Source organism: Leptosomus discolor, chromosome 8 (genome assembly GCF_034619465.1).
Source record: "Leptosomus discolor isolate bLepDis1 chromosome 8, bLepDis1.hap2, whole genome shotgun sequence".
Classification (NCBI taxonomy): domain Eukaryota; kingdom Metazoa; phylum Chordata; class Aves; order Leptosomiformes; family Leptosomidae; genus Leptosomus; species Leptosomus discolor.
This window is the reverse complement of record NC_141398.1, coordinates 22,049,736-22,075,645: the sequence shown is the minus strand read 5'-3', so window position 1 is coordinate 22,075,645 and position 25,910 is coordinate 22,049,736. Positions and strand designations below refer to the sequence as shown.

At 40.0% G+C, this 25,910-nt stretch overlaps 1 protein-coding gene across 2 annotated transcripts in view; it reads left to right on the top strand.

Moving 5' to 3' along the window:
* CDH12 (cadherin 12) overlaps nucleotides 1-25,910 on the top strand; it is a 144,781-nt gene that overhangs the window by 98,699 nt on the left and 20,172 nt on the right. For both annotated transcript variants that reach the window (XM_086469073.1, XM_086469071.1), the window contains 2 exons: nucleotides 14,530-14,717; nucleotides 24,676-24,929. In XM_086469073.1, coding sequence (XP_086325199.1) covers nucleotides 14,530-14,717; nucleotides 24,676-24,929 — 442 coding nt within the window. The remainder of the gene's footprint in view (nucleotides 1-14,529; nucleotides 14,718-24,675; nucleotides 24,930-25,910) is intronic.

The following is a 25,910-nucleotide window of genomic DNA, read 5'->3' as shown; positions in this document are numbered from 1 at the left end:
TTCCATATAGCAAGACCAATGGAAGGGGAAGTAATAATGGAGGGTTCTTTCCTATACAGTAATAACAGCATGATTAAAGCAGTTACTTAGGAACTTGATTTGGTTTCCTCAGCCTGTCAGAATTCAACTCCATATCATGGAGCAGAAATCTTAATTATAAATCTGAGGAAATTCTAGAAATGAGCATTTCCTTCCCTCCTAGTAGAGCTGTGCCACCATAAAAAAGAAAGCTTAAGATTCTTCAAAGACCAAGTATTATTCTTGCCTAGGTATTAGGACACACTCATCTGAATGTCCGTGGCTCCAAACAACTGCTTCTAGAATGATTTCTACATTGTGCTGTTAAACAGAATAGTCTCTATTGTCTTTGCTACACCGAGCACTCTTTGGAGACAGAAACTGTGGGTCTGAATATCTTCAGCCGAGGAAATGAACAGGCATTTCCCATTTCCTGAACACTTGGTCCAATAAGAGTGATATTATGCTTTGTGGAATTATTCTCTGACATGCAATGGGGAGGTTTATTTTTAGAAAACTTTCTGACAACAGTTTATCAGTAGAAAAAAAAGCAAATGGTTAAACTGAAATCTTTCAGTGTACAAAATTTATACCAGGTATTATGAACTTTTGTTCTCTTTAGGGAAGGAAGAAGGAGGATGGCCTCAAAAACTTGGTCTGCTAGCTCACCTGAGGGGCTGATAGAGGCCTGACTCAGCAGCTGCCAGCTGTGGGGATCATGTGGATTACCCTAAACTTAGGCAGGATCAAACTCAAAACGGGTTTTCCTTCTGCTCATTTTTCCATGGAAGAACTGGGAACACTTGGACATGCAGGATCTCTGCAGACTGCTCTGCTTTAGCTCTTGCTAGGTGTGTTCTTTGGGATACACAGTAGAGAACCGGGAATTTTTAGAATGTTTATGCTATATCTAATGAGGCCATAGACCCCATCTTAGAACAGTGGGTTTGAGGATAGAAGCCTTGCCATAACTGAAGATTTAGCAGTCTATGCCAGGTTGTGCATGACCTGTATTGGCACACATGGTGACAAAGCCTGGCCTTTCTCTTCCCTATGCAAGATCCCGGACCTCTGCAGGGCACAGAGCTGCAGCCAGGGGAAGCAAAAAGATATCTTGCTGCTGTGCTAAACCTCATCTTCCCAGTTTTAGAAGCGTGTACATCAGATGCTAATTATTAGGCTGATTAGCTGTAGCTGATGTAAGAGGTTTAGTATTCCAAGTATCTGCTTTTATTTACAGTATCCTTCTTTTGCCTATTACACTATTGTTAAAACACCAGCAAGTGAATATGTCTTTGGATTCTTCCTAAACAGACAGATATCCGTGCCCTTATAAGCTTGCCAGGATAAAAATTGAAATGCCTTGATAATTTAAGGTAAAAAACATATTATAATATATATATAATCTGGGTTGGGTTTTTTTTGCCTGAGAAAACATTAAAGATTTACATCATAGAGAGAGAAATTACTTTATTTCAATGATGTTGCCTGTAAGATTCATGCTATCATGACTAACTCCAATGCAATACTTCGGCAGCTGAAAAAATATAGACAAAGAAAAACAGGAGAGGATAATTTTGCATATATACAGTACATATATGGTGACAGATTACAAAAAAAGCATTTACAGCTGTTTGGTTGAAGGCCATTATGCATTTAGCTCAGATCTTTAGATGCTAACCTGTATTATTTCTTAATGGTTGTTTTGCTGATGAGATATAATGACGGTTTTCGTTTGTTATTCTCATCAGAACTGAAAACCATTTTGGTAAATGATGGTGTACCCATAAAATGCACGTGTGGAGAAACAAAACAAAAAATACCCTCTTTGTAAATAAAAGTCAAAGCCCAGAACATCTTTTGAGCCTTAAAAACTAAAACTAATCTAATCATGTCAAAAGAAATGTAAATGTGTGCTGAATTTCAGTCAATATAACTGATTACCTGTCACTTACTCAGCTCTGATTTCTTCCTGCTGTGCACTTTGGAATCATCTTTGTTTTAGAAACTCAGAGGCAGCATGTGTGAGTTGTTAGTTCACCTCCACCTCCGTTTCCTGAATGCTTTTGGGGCTGAGTAATAAGTCGTATCAGTCATTTCAGCCTAAAACCTCCAACAGCATCATCACTCATGTATTTTTATCATCCTCCTTGATGTTGCTCAACCTGAAACTCCAAGCAAGTTTCACACCTTGAGTCACATAGAGATTACACAGGCTTTATAATGGAACATCTGAATCCTTATGCTAAGCTACATAATCACTGAGTTTTTTCTCATTTTGGCTTCTGGGTCGAGTTTTAAGTGTAATTTAATTGTGAAGTGTTGCATAAGTTAAGCATGTCAACTGGCACAAGTCTTTCGGCCTGAAAAATAATGTTTAATTCTTTTTTTTTTCCTTGAAAATCCATTTACAACAGAGCGAACTCTTGACCAGGCAATATGCATTGCTATTAGCTTTCTTACATGTGAAAATATTCTGACTTGGATGCAATATGCATGACTGAAATACTCAAAAGATTAACTAGTTGCAGAATTCAGTTTCGCAGTGCAGTCTGAGGGAAATAAGGGCTTGCTCCTTGGTACATCCCGTACCACTCATCCTTTACAAAAGCCAGCATCACACCTAGAAAACACATTTAAAAGAGATTTATGCAAGTAGAAGAAAGATTTTTGTAGGCAGAGAAGTTACATCAGACAACCTACAAAATTTGACAGAAAAGTTTTCCTAACAGTGGAACAACCTGCTGCATAAGTTTGTCTCAGTTGCTTGTTCTATCATTCCTCAGAAGCTGCAGAGAACAAGGTTTTCAGGACCTTTGGGAGTAAAAAGCTATTACTCAGGCCTGTTTTAATATATCTTTGTAGCAAATGGAAGTAGTAGTGTATATACGCATAATGGACAATAAAAACAGAATAATGCTAAACTGTCACAGCAAGTCCACAACTATAAGCAATGTCTTATAGAAACAGAAAAATAAAAATCTAGAAAAGTGTCTTTCTGTTACATTTCATGTGCAGCCATGTATTGCTCATTTCAAATGTCATCTGTAGAATGACTGTTTTCTGGGAGAAAAAAAAATAAAAACAAAGGTGTTATAGTCAAATTAAGAGTCAATCGATACAGGAATAATTTATTCATTTCCAATTTATTAAGGTAGGAAAGCAAAGCAGCGCTGGGCGGCCGAGGGATGTCGCAGCTTCACCTACGGCTCGCCAATTCATTCGAGCTGAGTGGCCCCTTTTATCTTCGTGGCGGCTGATTCTCCAGGCTTATCGAAACCTCCAGCTTCTTCTGTCTACGTGACCCCTCCAGGCTTGTTCAAACTTGCAGTTAGCTGTACTCTTACGATAACATAGGGACATAACATTGAGGTTTAACGTTTCACAATATCTTCCTCTACATACAAAGAGTTTGTTCTTCTCGCTCAACCGTCTTTGATCAACAAACTATCAGTAGTTACCCATTACAATTCCCCCCTTTTCTTTTATTCGTAGATAGTTTGCTGATCAAAGCGTGTCAACACTTCCCGAGCCGCATCCAAATCCGGGTGTTCTCTAGGTATTATTTCCATTTCCAGGTCTGGTTGTCTTACTACCATCAGTTGTACCTTCTCCACCCTATTTTTAACAAAAGCCACAAATTTATTGATGATACAAGGTCCTATGGTCAATGCCAACAAGAGCATTACAAGCGGACCCGCTAGTGTTGATATTAATGTTGTTAACCAGGGTGATTGATTAAACTAGTTCTCATACCATGACTGTTGGGCCTCACACTCCCGTTTTCTTTTTTCCAATCCCTCCCTGACTTTGGCCAAAGAGTCCCTCACGACCCCTGTACTGTCCACATAAAAACAGCATTCCTCTCCCAAAGCTGCGCATAATCCCCCTTGTTGTAAAAATAGGAGATCCAATCCTCTTCTGTTTTGTAACACTACCTCGGACAGGGAGGCTAAAGATTTTTCTAAGTAGGAACTGGATTTCTCTATCATCTCTAAGTCCTCATCCACCGCTGCCCTGAGTGATGTCAGGCCCTGTTGTTGGCTCACTAGAGAGACTGCCCCAGTTGCCGTTCCTGCAACCCCCCAAACCCATCAAAGTTGCAAGAGTAATGGCAGTTAGGAGCTCTCTTTTCTTGTGGCTATGCTCCTGGTTGTACCAATGCAGGTACATAATTTCTTCCTTATGTAAAAGAATCCTAGGTACCACAGACACTTGCACACAGAACTCAGAGCCATCTTTCAAAACAGCGGCAGATAGACATGGTATCAGCCCTGTTTTTTCGCATATCCACCATGCCCCTGGGCTAGGTATGACCCATTTCTCGGTGATTTTCCATGTCTGATTACTGCACAAGTCTCTCCTCCGTCCTGAGATATTTCCTATACATTGCCCGTGTCCCTGTACCTGTTGGAGGGTTATCCCTGTCTTTCGTTGACCCCAGTTACACTGGGAGGGGCTGCTCTCATTTGAGGTATTAAAAGGGGAAGGTAAGGCTATGCCCTCATAGAAGGGAGGTTTTATATCATAGCATAGCCAGCAAGAGGCAGTAAAATTTGGGTTTGTGTTGGTCAAGGCCTTGTATGCTTCTTGCATTACTGTCCACAAAGGCTCACCTTTCTCCTGTAACCCTTCTGTCCCCTTTTTCGGCATTGGGTACACCCCAGAAGTAACAGGGAGTGAAGTAGTATTATTCTTTTGCTTTAGCCGTCTTGATTTCCCCTCTCTGTTTTTCATAATTTGGTTAGTCCCCTCTTTGTTCTTCATAATTCGGTTAGGCCCTATTGTTTGTGATGGTCTTATTTCCTGCTTCTTAATTAGTATATGTTCTCCCACGTCTTTTCCTGGTTCCCAATATCTTACACCCCAGGTTCTACCAGTGAACCACCCCAAGTCTTCAGGTTGAAGAACTTCTAAAATTATGTTATGACATAAGCCTCCCCTTACCACCCACCCCACCCCCCCCCGCCCTATCGTGTTGAGGTGGTGGTCCGCAACCCTCAGGACCCCATGTTGATTTTAAAAACTTATCCGGGATTTGGACTCGCCATGATGATGCTATGGTTTCACAGCCCAAATAAGCGCAATAGTAATGACCAGGGTAGTTACAGTAGCCTTTTCCGGGATTGGAATTTGGACAAAGATAATAGCCTAGTTGGTTTAGACAAGGAGTTATAGGGACAACCTCGCATAGAGATGTCACAAACCTGGGTGCTCCTGCAGTTACATGGAACTTGAGTAGAGTTGGGCCCTCCCAATGAGTTAGTGTCCAATTAAAGGGTTGATGTGGATTCCCCAAGCTTATGGGAATCAATAAGTCAGTCGATAATGCCATCAAAGGGGCTGCAGCCTTCATTCTTCCCCACCATTGGTACCTCTCTGCCTTCCACGTCTACTTTTTTGTGGAGAGCAACGGGATATGGGTATCTTCTCAGCAGCAGTAGGTAGTCTTCAGGGGAGTCTTATTGCCAGCAGTTACATGTGTTTCCCCCTATTTTGTTGTTGGGCCTGTTTCCAAGCAAATTTCACAGCACACTGCCTTAGAACCCTATGCCAATCTTTTTCATATATTTCCCAGGTCTCAGGTACTAGTAATTCCCACCCACAGAACAATTTGCGAATTTTCACTTGGTCCCTTGATTCCCCAGGATATACCAAATTATCGTGACATCTCATGCAATAGGGCTGTCTCTTAAATGAGACACAGGACCATTCTGTGCTACAATTTAGACATTGGCAAACAACCCATCCTAAATGTCCAGAAGTAGGGTGTTTTATACAAGGAAATCCCCACAAATGTTCTATCCCGGGTGTTTCCGGTATTTCAGTCTCTGTTTTACAGCAAAAAAGGGGAAAACTTGAGGGGTCCCAGTTAGTTTATATAGTCCACTTCCCCAGTCTGGTCAGGTATCCTTTCTTCTTTCCAGGATGCAAAATATACCTTTCGCAGAGTATTCCCAGGTGGGATCTCAAACCATTGATATAGGCTACTCCTTACTTCCCTTCTGGAGTGACTCATCTACTGGTCTTGTTTTACTTATCATTATCCGTAAGTCTCCCGGTTCTGACGTCACAGTCCACTCTTTAGGAAAGATAGGTCCCTTAATTCTGCTGGCATGAGTCCATCCTTTCTCCGCTGTCTGTACAGCAGTATCTGTGGTGAGTAAAACAACAAAGGGTCCTTCCCAATGAGGTGTCAGGGAGGCTGCCTTCCAGGTTTTGACTAGTACCTGGTCTCCAGGCTGGATTCGGTGTATAGAAAGATCCAAGGGAGGTCTCTGTACCACCAAGCCCTTTTTCCTTAGCTCTTGTCTCCTCTTGGTGAGTTCTAAAATGTATTCTGTTAAGATTTTATCTTCAACCTTTGGATGTTCTATTAATACTCCAAAGTTGTACGGCATCCCGTACAACATTTCAAAGGGGGATATACCAGTATCTGTCCGTGGTTGAGTTCTAATGTAAAGCAAAGCCAATGGTAGACACTTAACCCAATTCATCCTAGTCTCTACCATAAGTTTAGTTAGATGTTTCTTTATTTCCCCATTCATTCTTTCTACTTTCCCGGAGCTCTGCGGGTGCCAGGGAGTGTGGTATTCCCACTTCGTGCCAAATAACTCAGCTTTCCTTTGGTTATTTTAGATGTGAAATGTGGGCCTCGGTCTGAGTCTATTACTGCAATAGCCCCATATCTGGGAATAATTTCTTCCAAGAGAATTTTAATGACTGTTTTTGCAGTAGCCCTTACTACCGGAAAAGCCTCCACAAAGTGTGTAAGGTGGTCAACCAGGACTAATAAATACTGATATCTCCCACTTCTGGTAATTCAGTAAAATCCACCTGTATTCTTTCAAAGGGTCGCTTGGCCAATTTGCGACCTCCTCGAACCTTTTCACTAAGTTGCCGCTTGTTTACCTTTTGACAGGTTAAGCAACCTTCCAAAATTCTTTTAGCTAAACCATATACTCCAACGCAAGTGTATTTTAGCTCAAACTGATCCACTAAAGCCTGAATTCCCCAAAGAGTTGTGTGGTGCAGTTTATTCAGTATTCCCCTAGCCAATCCTTTTGGAAGGATTTCCCTGCCATCGGGTAACAGCCACCTATTACCTTCTCTTCTCGCTCCAATCCACCTGAGCTTCTCTAGTTCCTGGAGAGTAAAAGTTTTGTCTATTTTGAGTCTCCCTGGCTCTTCCTCCAAAGTTTGGACCATCAATAGTGCAGCTCGGTTTTGCCTCTGCATCAGCTAAATTATTTCCCCTTACTGCAGGAATTAGAACCTTTTGATGTCCTTTCACACGGACTATAGCTATCCTTTTAGGACCCCTTAAAGCCTTTAAAACTTCCTGAATTAATTTTTCATGGACTAGTCCCTTCCCCTGGGTGTTGATTAGACCCCTTTCTTCCCAGATTTTTCCAAATGTATGCACCACCCCAAAGGCGTATTTTGAATCTGTATAAATAGTTCCAATTCTGTCTTCTAGAAGTGTTAATGCCCTCAACATGGCATATAATTCACATGCTTGTGCGGACCAGGCTTTATTTAGCAGTCCTGATTCTCTTATCTGGAAGGTATGTCCATTCACGACAGCATACCCCGATTTCTGTTGTCCCTCCACAACCCGTGAGGAACCATCCACAAATAATCTTTCCCCTTCGTCCAATTCCTCCTCTTCTAAATCCTCTCTTAATTTAGTTTGTAAGTTTATTAACTGGAGGCAATCATGTGTTAGGTCCTCTTTAGGTTCCCCATATAAAAGTTGAGCAGGATTCTGAATTGACGTAGTTTTCATTTCTAATCTCGGGGAGTTAACTAGAATTCCCTCATATTTTAGTAATCGACTAGCTGTAAGCCACTTATCAGCTCGTTGTTGCAACACCCCTCGAATGTTATGGGGGGTGTACACCTTTAGCTCCCCTCCCAAGGTGACTTTCTCAACTTCTTCTGCTAGTAACGCAGTGGCCACTATCGCCTGCAGGCAAGTGGGCCATCCGCGGCTTACAGGGTCCAGTATTTTAGAATGATATCCTACAGGCTTTCTCTGCCCTGCCCACCCTTGAATCAGAACCCCATAAGCTGTTCCATTATCCACATTAACAAAAAGTTGAAAGGGTTTGCGGATATCAGGTAAACTGAGGACAGGTTCTTCTGTCAAATTTCTTTTCAATTCCTCCCAATGTTTTTCATCCTCAGGGGTCCATTTTGCCAATCCATTTTTGGTTAATTTCTCATATAAAAATTTTACTTTGCTACTATAATTTTCTATCCATTGCCAACAATGTCCTAATAATCCAAATAGTTGCCTTATCTGTCTTTTATTGGTGGGTGCTGTTAGAGACAAGATTCCCTTCACCCTTTCTGGGTCTAATTTCTTGTGTCCTTTCGTGAGCCAATGACCTAAATACTTTACCTCCTCCTCCGTGAATTGCAATTTGGACTTAGAAACTTTTAATCCCTTGAGGCCCAGAAAGTTGAGTAATTTGATGCTCTCTTTCCTAACTTCTTCCTGGGTTTTTCCAGCAATCAACAAATCATCTACATATTGTATAAAAATTAATCCTGGGTCCAATTCATAAGATTCCAGCAATTGCTCCAAAGCCTCTCCGAACAAATTTGGGGACTCAGTGAATCCCTGAGGCAACACAGTCCATCGCAATTGTTGTTTCCTATGGGTACGGGGGTCTTCCCACTCAAAAGCGAAATAGTCCCTGCACCCCTCCTCCAAAGGACAGGCCCAAAAGGCATCTTTTAAATCTATAACACTATAGCACTTGTAATCTGGGCTCAATCGGTTAAGTATAGTGTGTGGGTTAGCCACCACAGGGAACCGGGTAATAGTGCATTCATTTACTGCTCTCAAATCTTGTACTAATCGGTATGATCCATCTGATTTCTTCACAGGTAATATGGGAGTATTATGAGGGGACATACAAGGTTCTAAAAGTCCCTGGGTTAGAAGTCTCTCCACTATCGGTTGCAATCCTTCTTTCCCTTCTCTGGATATAGGGTATTGTTTAATTCTAATTGGTCGGTCCGTATTTTTTATGGAAATTGTGATGGGCTTGATATTCAATCTCCCCACTGACTCTGGGCTATACCGTATCTCTGGATTAATTTCAGCCTCATCCTCTGCAGTTAATAGGCATAATTTCACTTGCAGTTTTTCTTGTTCTATCCCCAAACTAATCCCTAATTTCACCATCAGATCCCTCCCCAAAAGGTTATACTTGGCTTCTGGTAACAATAAGAATGTTCCTAATCCATATTTGTTTGGAGTTTCTATTATTACATCTTTTATCAGAGGCACCTTGAAAGGCTCCCCTTTTGCACCAATTACTTGGAGTTTATCACTTGATTCAACACATCCCTATGGTAACTTTCAGATGGTTGATCTTTCAGCACCCAAATCCACAAGGAATTGTAACACCTCATGCTGAGGACCCAGTTTCAATCTTATCAAGAGCTCGGCAATTTTAGGGGTCCCCAGCAAATAGAGCCCCTGACCCCCCTAATCTTCCTTAAAAATCCCTTCATCTTGCATCCGTTTTCGACAGTTTCTCTGCATGTGGCCTTTCTTATGACAATAGAAACACTCTATTCCCGATGGGCTATCCCTCCTTTTCCTCAGGCCCATCGGACCCCTCCTGGGGTTCTCTTTCCTCCTTCCTTCATTTTGTCCCTCCCAAATGGCAGCTACAAAGATTTTGGCTTGTTTCTTCTGATTCTATTCTTCCCGTCTTACATATACCTTCTGTGCTTCCCGCAATAACTAATCCAATCCTCTCTCTTGCCAATCCTCTATTTTTTCCAGTTTCTTCCTTATATCCACCCATGACTTGGCCACGAATTGTGTTTTTAACAATGTCTGTCCCACTTGACTGTCAGGATCTAATCCTGAATATAGTTGTAAACTTTTTCGTAACCTCTCTAACCATTCAGTGGGGGTTTCATTCTTTTTCTGATGTTAGTTAAATGCTTTATTAATATTCTGCCCTCGGGATACAGAGTCTCTAATACCCTGCACTATTATATCTTGAAGATCAATCATATTATTCCAATGGGCAGGATTCTGATTATCTCAATTGGGCCTCTGTAGAGGCCATTTCATGTCCCCTGCGGGGCCTTGTTGGTGCCTCTGGTCCCAATGTCTCATCCCCGCAGTCCTTATCATGCCCCGTTCCTCGGCCGTAAACAAAATTTGAAGAATGGAGTCCATCTCGTCCCAGGTGTAAATATTGGGGCCGAGGAACTGGTCAAAACATTCAGCCACTCCAAGGGGATCTTCTAGCAAGTGTCCCATTTCTTTTTTAAATTCTCTCACATCCCCAGTGCTGAGAAGGACCGCTACGAATCCAACTCCGGGTTGTGGCCCCCCCATTGCAATTTCCCTTCGCGGGTATAATAGGCCTTCCTCCCTTTTTTCCCTAGTCTGGCTCCTGGTTACCCTCCTACCAGGGACATGAGTCTCAGGGGGCTTGTTGTTCTCGGGCTCTGTTGGAGCAGAGGGAGGAGGGACTTGATATGGTACAGGGTTCTGTGGTTGCGGGAGTGGGACATAAGGTGGAGGGGACACAGGAGGTTCCTCCGATCCTCCTTTAATCCTCTTATCCTTCTTCTTTTCTTTCAAAGGGTATAAATTAGCTGCCTGAGTGGTCATTAGGATCCACAAAAAGGCGTACTCACTCTCTCCCTTATTGAATGGTTGCTTATTGTTTACATATATGTTTAATTGCTGACATATCCAATCCTCAGAGGATCCATAAATGGGCCAATATAGATCCTTTCTAATTTGTTTTCCTCCCCAGACTTCCATGCAATAGTGGACCATCTTTTCTCTGGATTTCCCTTTTCGGAAAGGGAAATCATCCCAATACCTGATCATTGATCCTAGGGGACTGTCTGGAGGTATCCAGGCTAGCCCACCCTTACTACCCTGCATGGTAGCAGAAGCCTTACTCTTCTTCTGCCCCATCTTCCGAAGGTGCCTTCTTTCTCACAAATTCAGTCACTCCCTCCGTTCGTGGCTCACGCCCTCGCAGACAATGAGAACCGCACTACTAGGAGGTCCACACTCGCTTCATCCGAAGGACGTCTCAATCACTCGCACCCCGGGTACACAAAATCCCCGACCGAATGGAATCCACAATATACTTACCCTCTCCTGGGGTCTTCGCCCGGCTCTTTGTGCACAAAAATTACGGGGTTAAGGGGCGGGGAACTGCAGTTTTCTTTTTCTCTTACTTTCCTATCTCAGTTCAGAAAATCCAGGTGAGATAAGTCGGATCTCCCCCTGGGACCATCCGAAAATGGGATGGGGCGCCTTCCCAGAGTTGAGTTCCAAGTTAGCAGTCTGGATCCGAGTCACAGCACCAAATTTGTTATAGTCAAATTAAGAGTCAATCGATACAGGAATAATTTATTCATTTCCAATTTATTAAGGTAGGAAAGCAAAGCAGCGCTGGGCGGCCGAGGGATGTCGCAGCTTCACCTACGGCTCGCCAATTCATTCGAGCTGAGTGGCCCCTTTTATCTTCGTGGCGGCTGATTCTCCAGGCTTATCGAAACCTCCAGCTTCTTCTGTCTACGTGACCCCTCCAGGCTTGTTCAAACTTGCAGTTAGCTATACTCTTACGATAACATAGGGACATAACATTGAGGTTTAACGTTTCACGGTATCTTCCTCTACATACAAAGAGTTTATTCTTCTTGCTCAACTGTCTTTGATCAACAAACTATCAGTAGTTACCCATTACAAAGGTTTTCATGCTATACTTTATATTCTCTTGAAGTTTTTATCTGAGCTGGCAACAATATATATTATTTGTTTTCATCTATTTTATTCTGAAAGTATGCTGTCACAGTAGCACCATTAACAGCTTCCATATGCTGTGTAGATAATATTACAGGAGAATGATGGCAGTGTAATTACATACTACATCTTCAGAGATCTAACTCTGGCAGAGTTGAAGATTACTTCAGTGTTTCAAATTAATCTGAATGATCTCATCTTTATTGCTGTTGAATTTCTGAAGTGATGAAATGCCACGTCATTGACAATAACTGAAAAAGCCTAAACAATCTGAAATGAGTAATGGAGTGTTTCTTTGACTTCATTTAAGTCTCATAGGTTTTATAGCCAGGTAAAATATTTTATAGAGAAATGTTTGTTTTAATGAATCTGAGTGCTCTTTAGTTCTCTAAGAATAGATCAACCAGGCAAAGAAGGAAAAATACATTAGCACACACTTTTACATTTTATGTTCACCAAAATTGTGGCTGTAAAGAGCAAACACTGCAGAAATTATTTCTGTCATTCAGTGTAAGTAAGTGCCTGTAAAAGACCTGGGTATCAGGGCTAGAACCATGTTGTGGAAACATTCAAGTGCAGGCAAAGCCCTCTTTTAGATCCCTTTTCTTATACCTCTTCTGAATAATTTGCATAGCAGAAACTCAGTAATACAGTTATTTGTAAGAGACATTAGATAATAGGATTTGTGATTGTCTCCTGCATTTCATGCTATAATTTTATTCTTTACTCAGAGCCATTGAAATACAACAAAGAAATAGCTGAGGCTACTTTTGTCTTGATAATACTTTTGCATCACATTGCTCCTTTGCAGCTGTTAAAACAAGAAGAAAAGGTAAAAATTCCTTGAGTACATTCCCTTGGAAAAAGAAGGAAGGGTCCTTTAGTGTGTTTCCTTTGTTTTAAAAAAACTTTAAAAAGAAAGTTAAATCACAATTGTACAACTTTTAGTAGCTCAGTCACTGAGGATTACAAAGCTATGCATGGTAATGTCCACATGTGAATGCTGACACAAGCAGACTTTTTCTCAAACAAAGCAAATTTTTGCCTTCAGTATACTGTGCATGCTGATGGTCAGAGGGAGAAAGCAGAAAAAACACATTTTTTTCAGAGGCAATCAAACACAATTATATAGGTACCATAGCCAAAACTACTAGCTCGCAAAAGAGTAGGTTTGGTCCTAATCCAGCAGTGTGAATGTCGTTTTTTTTCCTCACCTGGAAATATTGTAAAGGTGAAAAAGCTGACACCATATGCATTATAAGGAGATAATGACAGGGAAGGGTGTCTGCTGTTTAATTCTGCAGCTGGATGCGAAAGACATTTATCCTGCTGCTACGTGATATACAACTTTTTAGAGCCCTATTTTTGTGAAGTGTGAGTGAAACACTACAAGGCAGAAATCTCTGAGACACCCCCCTAATATGCCTCCCACTAGTTACAAATGCCTGTCGTGCTATACTACTGGAAAAAAGGTGTAAATGTAAATGTAAACTAAGTGTTCACATGTAGAGGAAAAAAGAAGGCCCTTGCACGTGTTTTTCTGCATGGAAGGGGCTGCTCTGCAAGAGCTGTTGGAGGATGACCCAGGAAAACAAAATGATGGGACAAGGACATGCTAGCTTTTTGGAGAACCAGGATGAAGCAAATCAAACATCCCAGGCCTGCTGAAATCAGCTCCAAAAGCTGCTGGCAGTTTTGACATCAAGGGCTGCTGCATGAAGAAAGGCAAGCACTACCTGCCCACCACCACTGGTCATGGTGTTGTTCACTGGCAGCTGTGTGAAGTCACAGCTCCAACGAGAGTGCAGCTGAAGAGGAAAGGCAGGTGCTTCAGCAGCAGTGTGACAAGGCAGGGCACGGTGTTAAAAACCGAGGCCTGCTGCTACTGCTGACATTAAACTCAAGGCTGAATCAAAGTACTTTGGAGTTTTTCTTCTAGCTATTTTAACTGTTACGTCTAGCATTTTTTTCAACAACAAGCTCTTCCCCCAATGAAATCATTTTGTCCTCACGCATCAGTAGAAAATGCTTGTTTTAAAAGTGTGTATTTTTTGAGAGGTTTTTTTTTTTTTAACTTTTACTACCAGTAACAGTAAATAAAAAAAAATGCACGCAGAGCTAAAAATTGTTTAGCGCTGAACGGTTAGTAAGAGCACCCTCTGGTGGCGTATGTGTAAGCAATATTCTTAGCATCTCCCCCCCCCCCCCCCCCCGCCGCTGCCCCGGAGGAGTTGTACATGTAATCATAATACAGAAATGGGGGGAAATCCTTTTTTCCACTGATTTTTCTTTTTCCTTTATCTACTGTGAAATGCACAGATGTCTTTTCTCAAATAAAATGAAAATTCATATACTAAAAACTGTTAAACAGAGAAGGAGGAAAGGGCTGAGGAATGTGTACTGTCTACAAGTAGAATTTAATTTGAAAGAGTCAACCATATGGGTAAAATTCAAGATAGAAATATAGATAGATATCTCAAGAGATAAAGAAACTATTACAGCTGCACTGGACCAAATCTAGAAACTAGGGAAAATGAGTGGGTAAAAGATGCATATCTTTTTCTAACCCTTTGTTGTTTTGAACCCATAATTTTAATTGGATGATCTAAGGTTGTTTGTTTTTCACAGGCTCCATGGTTTTTATCAGATATAGTATGTTAATTACCAAGAAATCCCAAGAATGACTGTCTACCACTTTGTCGCAGGTATCTTCCATTTAAAAGTACCTGAATCCTCTCACGTTGGTTCTGCTATCGGAAGGATCAGAGCTGTGGACCCTGACTCTGGGAAAAATGCAGAAATTGAGTACAACATAGTTCCAGGAGATGGAGGAAACTTGTTTGACATCACAACAGATGAGAACACCCAGGAAGGAGTCATCAAACTGAAAAAGGTATGTGGCACTGATGGGGTCTACGTAGCTGTGGCTTAGTTGAGAAACTAGGTCAGATAATTAAATGTTGTGCTATTATACCTCATAAGTAACTCACAGTAGTTTGTATCTTTACTAAAATCTTTAGTTGCTATCTTAGAAACTGGAGTTTAGTGGCTCATTTCTTTTACTCTCAGGTATGACTTTTCATACATAATGTCAGTTTTAATGGCAGAGAAGTAATTCTTTGTCTAGAAAGTATAAGTTCTCTTGTATGGGAAGTTTTCCACATAAAACCATATGAAAAATGCTCCAGGTCAGAACATCGAATGAAAGAGCTATACTTTAGGACTGAGATAATGTATTTCATTTTCACTTACAAGCATTTTATTTTGAAAATTTTGACTTAAGGTTTGTAATTTTAAGTAATGAAGTAGTTGTACAGTACTGTGGTGAACAGAGTTTTTACTCAGCGTAGAGGAGTCCCAAATGATTGCAAATTGATATGTCCTACTTCCAGTCTCCTAATAATAGGAGCTAAATAACCTCCAAATAACTGGTTATCAGATATTTATGCAAGAGAGCACACTGCATCTCAGCTGTTGATATTGCTTTAGTATATTAGAATAAGTTCAAGATTACTGAATTCATGAATTTTGAACATGGAAAGGATAAGTGTTATTTGGAATTTAGTGATTGAATCTCTCCATAGGAGAGTTCCAAACTAGGGACTGTCACGTTTTAACCAATGGTCATCGTCTGAGTCTGGGCATGTACATGAAAGAAATCTGAAGCAGCAGCTCATTTTGAAAGGCTAGGTTATGTTTTACAGACAGCTCATGCTTGTACATGTAATTTTTGAAAACACAGCCATGAGCTGAATATTTCACAAAGGTCTGGGAAGAATTCTGGATATGTGTATTAAGACAAGCTTTAGGAAAATAAAACTTCTAGTTCCAAGTGAATTTAGAGTTTAGGTACTTAAATTTTCCCCAGCTCTAACATGGATCCATATATGCATTTTACTCATTCCAACAGTTAAAGTCCTAGCTTCAGCCTCTTGACATAAGAAATAGTAAATTATCCATAGTGCATTAAAGGATGATGTCAAGTCACTTACTCTTCTGCTAGTTTTAGTGACATAAAATGGAAGCTACGAATCTCACAGGAAGACACAAACTCTTTGCCCTCTTCACACACCCCTTTCTTTTCTGACTGAAAGTTTGAACATATTTCTTCCTCCTTATGTGAATTTGTAAACTTTGCTTCATTTTTTAAAATTTGTTCTGATCACCTTTTTCCCTTGTCTTGGTTTGAAAGACAGGTGTCTGTGAAGGAAGGCAGGAGCCTCCCTTGAAATGGAAAGTGCAACCCCCTTCCCTCCAAATTATTATAATTTTGAAATTAACAGGCCTTCAGACAAAGATATGGGGAATAGGAATAACAGTTCTTTACTAATATATATATATATATATATAACTCAAGGCAGGGAAAAACAAACAACCCACTGGTTTACACTGACAGAGTCAGAAATACAACCTGACACCCTGTTAGGGTGGCAGTAGCAGTCCGATAAGATGCTGGCTGCAGTCCTCCTGAAGCGATGGATGTAGTTCTGTTGAAGCAGCGATCAGGTAAAAGAGTCTGGTCTTCCTCCGAAGGTCCAGTGGTAGGTAGGTAGCTCTTGTCCTCTGGAACTCCAGTGGGGGAAAAACTCCTCTGGGAATCCAGTGGAAGAAGGCTGCTAGTGTGTTCGAAATCTCCGTTTTTATTTGGCATGGACTGCTTGGCTCCTTCCCCCCGGGCGGAGCATCTCACAATGGGATGGCGAGTCGTGAGGCAGTTCCTTGATGGGCCATTAACAGGAGATGGTCCATTAACAGGAGATGGTCCAGGAGCGAGTTATCCATGGGTCAGGCGATAAGGCATTGTTGTGCCCATTAACAGGAGATAGTCCAGAGGGGGAGGCAGGGAGCACCGCCCCACCTGGTCTCAACAGCTCCTGAAGATGATAATAGAATACTTTTTTTACTTTTTGGCACATTTTACACTGTAACCTAGGACATCCCTCTATGCAGGAGACTCAAAAACAGCTCCATCTGGAACTGTCAGGCTGAGCAGCTGCGTGCCCCTCCATATGCACTGCCAGTCGGAAACAGCAATGAGTGGAAACCATTGAAAAATGAATGTTTGAGCATCAGGAGCAGATTTTTTAAAAGGATTCAGCTCTCCCTGAATTAGTCCTAAGCCTCAGCTTGTTTTTATACACAGCAACAGAATATTTCCATAATTATGGTTAAGTATATACATTAGAATGTATAGGCAAAATATTTAAATTGGAAATGTACATTCAAAAAACATGCATATAATACTTCTTACAGATGAAGAGCGTTCACATATGAGTTTGTCAGATACAGTTACCTTGGGACCAGGATAGGCAAAATGCCTGACTGTTGTGTGGGGAATTACATAATATCTAATAGAACCACTATTTAAAATAAATAAATTAAAATTCAACACAATTAATTCTATAGCCATATACTTTACAGTTGGTCATTGTATTTCTCTGCATTTATTCAATCTTTTCAGTAACAAGACAGGGCATATCTGGAAGTTTAGAGCACTTTCACAATAGCAGAACATCTGGCAATGTTGCCTAATGTAAATGATAGATCTCTCTCACTGAATAGGAGGGAAAAAATATAATCCTAATCCCTTCTTAATCTTCATCATAGTAAGCCTGGGGACAGTGACAGGCTGTGAAAGTCAGGGAATACCAGCAGAAGTGTGGAAAGAAGATAAACCAAACACCCAGGTCCTCCAGCAAAGAATGCCGTTACACGAAACCTCCACATTGACCTTCACAAAACTTTTCTCAGAGAAAAGGTCCCATTCACTAAGCTTTAAATGATCCAAGTGTTTTAAGATATTTTGGAATCATCTAAAATCCATCCACTTAAGTTCCGTGCTGGATCCCAGGTTAAATAAGAGCAATCCAGATTTTTAAAGACAATGTCTACTCAGTTGCCTTTCATATCCTCTGTTTTTAATAATAAAAATGTTTTTTCATGGGTTGCAGTTTTCAGATTTTCAGAAATGCTGGACATTCACAATTCTGTAGACACCTATTAAAATATATGCTACCCGTTCTGTACAAGCCTGCAACAGCACTATTTATTTACCTGCATGGAAGCAAGTTCACATTGCATGGTGATCAAAATATTGATGTGACCTTGTTGGATTATGCAAATATTTAAGTTAGGTGTGCGTTTAAGTCCTTCTTTAAATCAGGACCAACACTTTCAATTATGACTTATAAATAATAAACAGTCAAAGTCAATAATAAAATTGCCATGTGCTTTAAAAAGAGGTTTGAACTTTTTTCTGTATCATAGTAAATTCTGATGCTGTAAGTGCTGCGGTAATTCAGTGCTGAGCTATTTCAAAACCATTTGTAAAGTTTTCTTTTGTTTTTCCTGGAAAATTTCTTGCAGCCAGAAACTGTCAGTCACTGCATAGATTTTTTTTTTTGTCTGTTGTCATGCAAAAAAACATGGTGACATTTCTATATCAAAATTACGAGAAATGAAGCTTTCCTGAACTAAATTTATTTTTGGTGGATAATACACTAAATGGTAAAAAACTGAAGAAGCCAAACTGTTCTTTTCAGCATGCTAAGCGGATTGGTGGAAGCAAAAGGCCATTCTCTTCTTTTCTGACACTAAATGAGCATAAAAAAGCTACAGATGGACAAAGTGCACAACTTACATCACCTGTTTGGGTTGCTAATTTATTTTCAATGATCCAATATAAGCTTGATAACTACTATTCTTGTGTAATTTACATGTATCAAACATGGAAGAGCTTTTCTTATATTCTGCTAAAGAAATTATTCAAATGCCGTTTAGCAACACCATGTGGTAAGTACCGTAATAACTTCCACAAAAAAAAAAAGAAAAAAAAAAGAAAAAAAAAAGAAAATCGTATCAGTAAAAAGAGAGGAGAATGTCTGGCTTTAGGATAGTGCTCAATACAGTTCTTTATAAGCGCAAGAAATATTACTGTATTATAAATAGAATGACTAATTCCTTCCCTTGTCTGGTGCCACTTAATACAGTGTTTATTGGGTTTTATATTTATCTAGTATCTGTCATCCTACCTGAATGCTTCAGCAAACTACAGTGAGTGCAAGCTACAAGAAGCAGGGTGACAGAAGGGTCCATCTCATTTGTACTGGAGTGTAGTAGTCTCAGGAAGGGCATGGTGTAGTGGTTCCAGGTATGGAGGGAAAATGTGTCAGTCCCAGGCAAACTCCTGATGTTATTGAAACTGATGAGAAATCTTTAATGATCGCATCCGACAGAAAAGACAAACAGAAGGATCCAATCTTCTCTGAACAATTGGCACTAAATTTATTAAACTAAGGATCATTTTATAGGATAAAAGCCCATTGTGTGCAGAAGCCTCTTAATTGGCTCAGCATGAGCTAATCCAGAAATTAAGAAATGTTCAAGCACTAAGTCTGGCTCAGACATTACCTTACTAATTTGTGCAGAGTGTCATTAAAACCTAGGAAAAAAAATGTTTCTAGGCTTCACCTTGCCTGATCCTACACTGCTGCACTATACTGGGTGAGCTTCTCCATGTAGGTAAGTGGAATCTCAGGGAACATCTTCATTTTATTTTTTGTAAACTGCGAACCGCTCCTAACTGATCAGGTGACAAAGCTGTATCCATGAAATCACAGCATGTCAGGGAGGACATAGCACTGCATGATGAGAAACAGTAACTTTAGTGATAATAAAATATCAGAAACTGGGGGGAGACGACGAACAAACCCAGACTGCGGGGAGGTATTTGGGGTGTATGCTTCCTTGTAACTTCAGAGACCACTTTTAAAAAGCCTTTAATTGGAGTCAGCAGGTAGAAGTTTGACTGCTGACTAAGCAGAGTTGCCTTGCTTATTGGACAGCCCATACATGTAGTACTGGGACACCACTATAATGTAAAAGCAGTCCTATAGCATCTCCACACTACAACAGCGTGCATAAGGCAGACTCCACATCCCTCAGCCAGAACTGCATTACAGCTACAACTTGCTTTACTAGCAAGACTGTACAGACCTCTCACCTCCACCCCTACATTCTCCAGAGGCAGAGAATACTCTCTGCGAGTGTCTACATAGGCACTGTCTGACTGTAATCATAACTCACGAGTCTGCGTGAGCTGGAATAGTGGTTTTACATTTTGAGGAGGAAGAGCAGGCAACATTAAATCCTTCAGTGCAGGCAGAGGAGTGGTGACCCGGGTGAAACACAATTATAAAGACCACAGCAGCTACAGAGAAGAATGGCAAGAACAGAGAGGAAGGTGAGATATTCAGTCTCTGCAATTTGTGGATAAAGCTGTTGGGTTGGTTTGTTCCTGGAACAGTGAAAGGCACCTGCACAAACGGGTAAGATGCGTGAGAGCCGCCAACAGCTGAACCCTTGACACTGGTCAGCTTCTCCCCTTCTCCAGATACAGAACATATATATATATATATATTGCCCATTTCCCGTCAAATCTTGAAACACTCCAGATTTGGTCAAATATACAGCACTTGCTATAGATTTGGCCTACAGATCTTATTTTGTGCTGTGCATTCATATCTCTCTAATTAATGAATGTTCCTGGTTGACTGATCTTGCTTTAATAAAACTGACCTGCCCTATAATACCAGTTATTTCTTTATGCTATTTAAAATCCAGTGCAGAAGTGCAGTTACTGAAATGTGTCTATGCACAGCGAATAGTCTGATGGCACTATTTCACAAAATGTGTAGAAACTCAACCTGTCTTCAAAGGAAAAGTGTTACCAGGTTTTTGAGATGGGCACATATTACACAGAGTTGTTCTACAATTATACAATACTAGTATGAAGACAAGCCTAAGTTAATACGCACCTCCTCTCAACCCAGTGCTACTGTCTGTAACTACCCAGATGTTGTGGGGCTTACAGTCTCATCCCAAAATACAGCTTTTCATCATTGTGGGTGTGGATTGAGAGAGCCTGTATCACAAACAATACTGTTGTATAGATTATGTGTGGATAAAAAGAATTCTGGAGTATCCAATCCTGCCTCTTTGTGAATCATAGCAAACTGACAGGATAGTTCTTTTGCCACCCGTGCAGTGCTTCTCATCAGAATTCATTATATATCTCAGCATATTTTTTTTTCTATATATATCATCTAAGCTGTTATCCATTTATCTATCTAATAAATAAATTTACACACAGATACAGGAATATAATAGCATTTCTTAAATTCCACCTTGAATATGGGAAACAGCAATATTTCAAAATATATTTATTTCTAACACAGAGCTGTATATGTTCTTTACTAGTCATACTAAATAAGTCCACTTATAGTACTTCCAGAGTGATTTGTCAGTATGTGTTATTTGATTTTGGGATCTGTAGAATGCCTTCGCTGCACACAGCTGTGTATATGCTGATAGTGCTTTACTATGCAACTATATAGAGCAGCTTGTAACCGCAACATAGAAAAAGGCAGATAAGAACTGGGGGGGGGGGGGGGGCAAATACATCTATTCTGTCACTAGTACTTAGAATGTCAATTGGAACTACTCCTCTAATTGTTGAATAGTTCACAGTTAATAAGACATTGCCTTAATATTAGCAAAAATGCTGTTTACTGTGGAAAAACTCATAACTTTTGTCAAATAAAAGCCTTATTCAAAATTATCTTTCTGAATGTAATTATTTTTATAGAGCAATATATATTTCTTTTGGTTATTTACAAAAAAGCCCACCTCTGTTAAGTCATTCCATTAAATTCTGATTAATCGAAAGATGTTTCAATAATCTTACAGTCTTTTCCATAAGATTCAAACATTCTGTTTGTAACCTTACCAGCGTACCAGATTTTAAGTGAAAGTAGGACTGAGAACTGTCAGACATTTATTACATAACAGCAAATACGTTTTAAGAAAAAAAAAAAAGCAGTTAAAATATTGTGTGGACAACTCATTTCCTTCACAGATTTCAGTGGTACCTACTAAAAAACTAAAATAGGAGTACAAGGAAATGCCGTTTTAGCATATTTAAACTAAAAATCCAAAACGTTTTGTCTGAGAGCTAGGCAGACATTCAATTCTTTTGTATTCAGGCAGGCTTCGTTCATATCAGACAAATGCCAAAATTTGAGACTGTCAGTAGCTATCTACATCGCTCAACTGTCCAAAACTGCGAAGACTAGTACTGATCAGGAGATTGTAGCATTGACTCCCCATAAACAGGATTCATTAAAACCACACTGTTTTGCTACATGATTTATGTTGTACAAATCCTTTTAATTTTTGAAAGTAAATCCTAGGTTTACCATTTGCAGTGTTTCCCATCTTTCCACAGTCGTTTCAGTTGCAGTTCAGCCTCACTTATATTAAAAGGCTAAATTCTGCTATTTTGTGGGATTTTGTCACTGATTTCTTTCTCCAACAGTGGCTCAGCACTTTCAGCCTGTCTCTTCTTATTCTGAGTACCATCTGTGCTTTGCATTGGCCTCATGTTGTTTAACCTCAAACTGTGTTTATCATCAGACCCATCGAAAGACAGAAAGAGAGAATGGCTTTCTTTGAGGTTACAGTGGGAAAGCATTTTCCTTTCTTGCGGTCAAACTATATTTTCCGAAATATACCTTATTGTTGCCCCAGAATGCTGGGAGAAGTAATGCAGCCACTTTAATCCACCATCTGGGTAGCTATGCGGTAAAAAAATGAGCACACCAATACACAGAATTGCTTGAGAGCATACTCCTTTTTGTCCATCCTCCAAACAAGCACTCTGCTCCCCTTGCATCATGAAAGCTGTGACTGGGCACCGGCAAAGGACCATGATCTGAACTGCTGCCTTGAAGAATAACTCATTGAAAGACAGCCTGCAAGGCCCACGTGGATTATGGATCTTTCCATTACTACACCTATCTACAAACATTCTCATGTATCACAGGAGCCAGTCTGACCAGTTTTAATTTTTAGACGATGATAGATACATACAAGGCAGCAGTTAGAATTACTACTTGAGAGCTTAGATTTCTTTCTTTCTCCGTTTTAATCATTTATCTCTAGCTTAAGCTCCCCATACTTAGACTTTCGTCACTCCAGACTGCTTCTTTAAACTCCAGGTTTTCTCCATTTAATACTTTTTCTTAAAAAAACTTGTTAACAATTTATGTACTTATCTGGACTAGAGTTTGTTGGTGCTTTTCCTGTTTGTTTGGGGCGGGGATTTTTGGCAAAGCATAACAGTGAACATGAGTAATATAGAAACTCAAAAGACAGTGTGACAATGATATTGCTAATGAAGCAGCAGGTTAGAGTTTAACCACTGGGCAAAAGGTCTTCCACACTTGATTTTTGTTTCTTCTTAGCCTTAGTTTCTTCTTCTTTCTGTCAGGCTATTCATGAAGGCTCAACTCGTACAGGCTTTTGCTTGGAATTTTGTCTGTAGAAGGATGCTTGCATGCGGTAGTGGATTGATTAGTAGTACTTGGCTTTCAAGCCTGATTTTTTTTTTCCTATGGCATATATAGATTTGGATGGCTAATTTTAAATCCTCAACTCAGAAAAGACTGACCATTTTGTCTATTAAAATTACAAAGTCTTTCATAAGGATTTAAAATCATTATGCTAGCTATTCAGCTAATGTAAGTCAAGGTAACTCGACTGATTTTAACGGAGCTTCGTCAGTTTACACCAGCCAGTCATCTGGCCGATTATGTCCTGTTGTGATAAGGACAGAAAATGGCAGAATTTAAAGCTATCCTGGCTGTGACAAGTCAGTGGAAGTACTGCAGTAATGATAGCTGGGGAAAAAACAAACAAACAAACAAACAAACAAACCAACCCCAACAGACATGGAAATATTCTTGCTCATACACTTGCGATCCTTCTCTCTTTTCCAGATAGCATATCCTTTTCTGTTAGAAAACTTCCAACTTCACAACTACAGGCGAAAACCACTAGGTGTCAGTGTTACCCAGACATCAGGAAAAGACTCGGTAACATTAAAAACAACACGAAAGCCAATGCAGCTGAACCCTTTAACTGAAAATAAAGCTTTTGTGTCTTTTCGACTAAATAAGACTACATTAAGGCTTTTGAGATAATTACTTTTCTAAAGTTAAAAGCAATAAATTGATGTACTTGGACAGAAACCCACACCAAAACAATCTGATTGCCGGGTTCATTTCCATCAGAAATGGAAATTGTACCAGATAGATAGGTACACAAAAGCTACTATGCTGTGTTCAAGACCTTGTGGCTTACACCTAGGATAATAAGGCAGGTCTACATTTTTCAAAGTTCATGCAGCTGTAATACACAGCATGAATAGGAGTTCACTGCTAAGATAGACATTTTTCAGGAAAAACTTGATTGAGATCAAATTTGAATTCATCTTCCAAGCCGTACTTTAAGTTTGGTTTGATACATTGGTATATATCAGATTTTTCATTTAGGCTCATTTCCATTCATTGTCACGGTCCTCTGAAAGCTTACCCTATTAAAATTAGTTGAAATCTTCTGTTTAAGGAATGGGATCACCTAGACACAGCTGATTGTCTGTGCACGGGAGTTGTGAATGCAAATCTCTGGCTAACCTGTACACAGCACATTTGCAAGAAATTAATCTCAGTCCTTTAACTTCAGACATCTACAGTGCAACTGTTTACATCTATGCCGGTCATCCTGAATTTTTTTGATGTGGAGAAACAGCCATTTCCTGCTATGATTTATCTGGCCTATTTCACAAACCACCTTAGCATGAGATAAACTGCAAGCCATGCTTGGATGATTAGCTGACGAGCTGAAGTTTACACTGAAGGCATCTCAAATTATGTCAGATTAATCTACCAAAGTGATTTTGTAATGATTGATTTTTAGTTAAATATGATGTTTTGCTTTTGTTCTTTCTACAGCCATTAGACTTTGAAACAAAAAAGGCATACACCTTTAAAGTCGAGGCCTCCAACCTCCATCTTGACCATCGATTTCACTCCGTTGGTCCATTCAAAGATACTGCCACTGTGAAGATAAATGTGTTGGACATGGATGAACCTCCAGTTTTCAGCAAGCCTGTGTACACAATGGAGGTTTATGAGGATACGCCTGTGGGGACCATTATAGGTGCAGTGACAGCACAAGACCTCGATGCTGGCAGCAGCTCAGTTAGGTAAGAAAGCTTTTCCTTCTTCAATAATTCTCAGACAATACAAAATGCCGCTGACAGCAAGACTTGGTGGCAAAGAGCTTAGTAAGAAGATACAAAATATTCCCAGTCTGTCACTGTAACAGATAACTGATGCTCTGAAAAATGTTGAAAAGAGATGCTAGTTTGGGTGGGCTGTCTGGAAAAAATAAATTAAGTGTTGACAGTTTCTTATACAGATCATGTAAGTAAGTTACCACGTACTAACATGACTTCATAACTGGTGTGCTCAGACTGAGGAAGTAAAAACATAGTTTTGCCTGGGGCTTCTACAAAACTGTCTCTGAAGTACAGTAGTGAAAAAGCAGGTTGCACATGCTCCTTCTGTGTTATACCTCAACTGGTGACCATAAGCACTACCCCTTTCATAAGAACCACTTACTCTCTACGTCTGGCAAAAAACAACTAATTACTACATCTCTCTTGGTTAAGGTTGTGGGGACATGACTACTGACCAACAGGGCTTTGTTCAGCACGGGTGAACCCCTGCCAGCAAAACCTTTCATTTACTGGTATAGCTGATTTTCCTGAAATAGGGGAAAGGGGAACTATTTACAAATGTAATATATTGATTTTGCTGATGTATTTCCAGCCACATTAAAAACTATGAAATGAACCAGACTCATTTGCCAATAAGTAAGCTCCTGTGCACACATGGTCAAGATGTAGGTAGTCATTACACATACTTCCAGTACTAATTCATGTTGGAACTGCCTGACTTCAGCAAACATTTTTATTCTCAAAATTTCATGAGAAATATTACAGACGTAATGGAAGTTATCAGTCTTTAAATATTAATGTGTATCAAATGGGGCTACGATGGAACAGGAATATGCCACTGGTGTCTAACAAGTGCATATACAATTGTGCATATTTGACTACAAAATTAACCTGGAGTTTTCGGTCCATGTTTATTAACTGTGTATTTTGGCTCTGGACTTATAT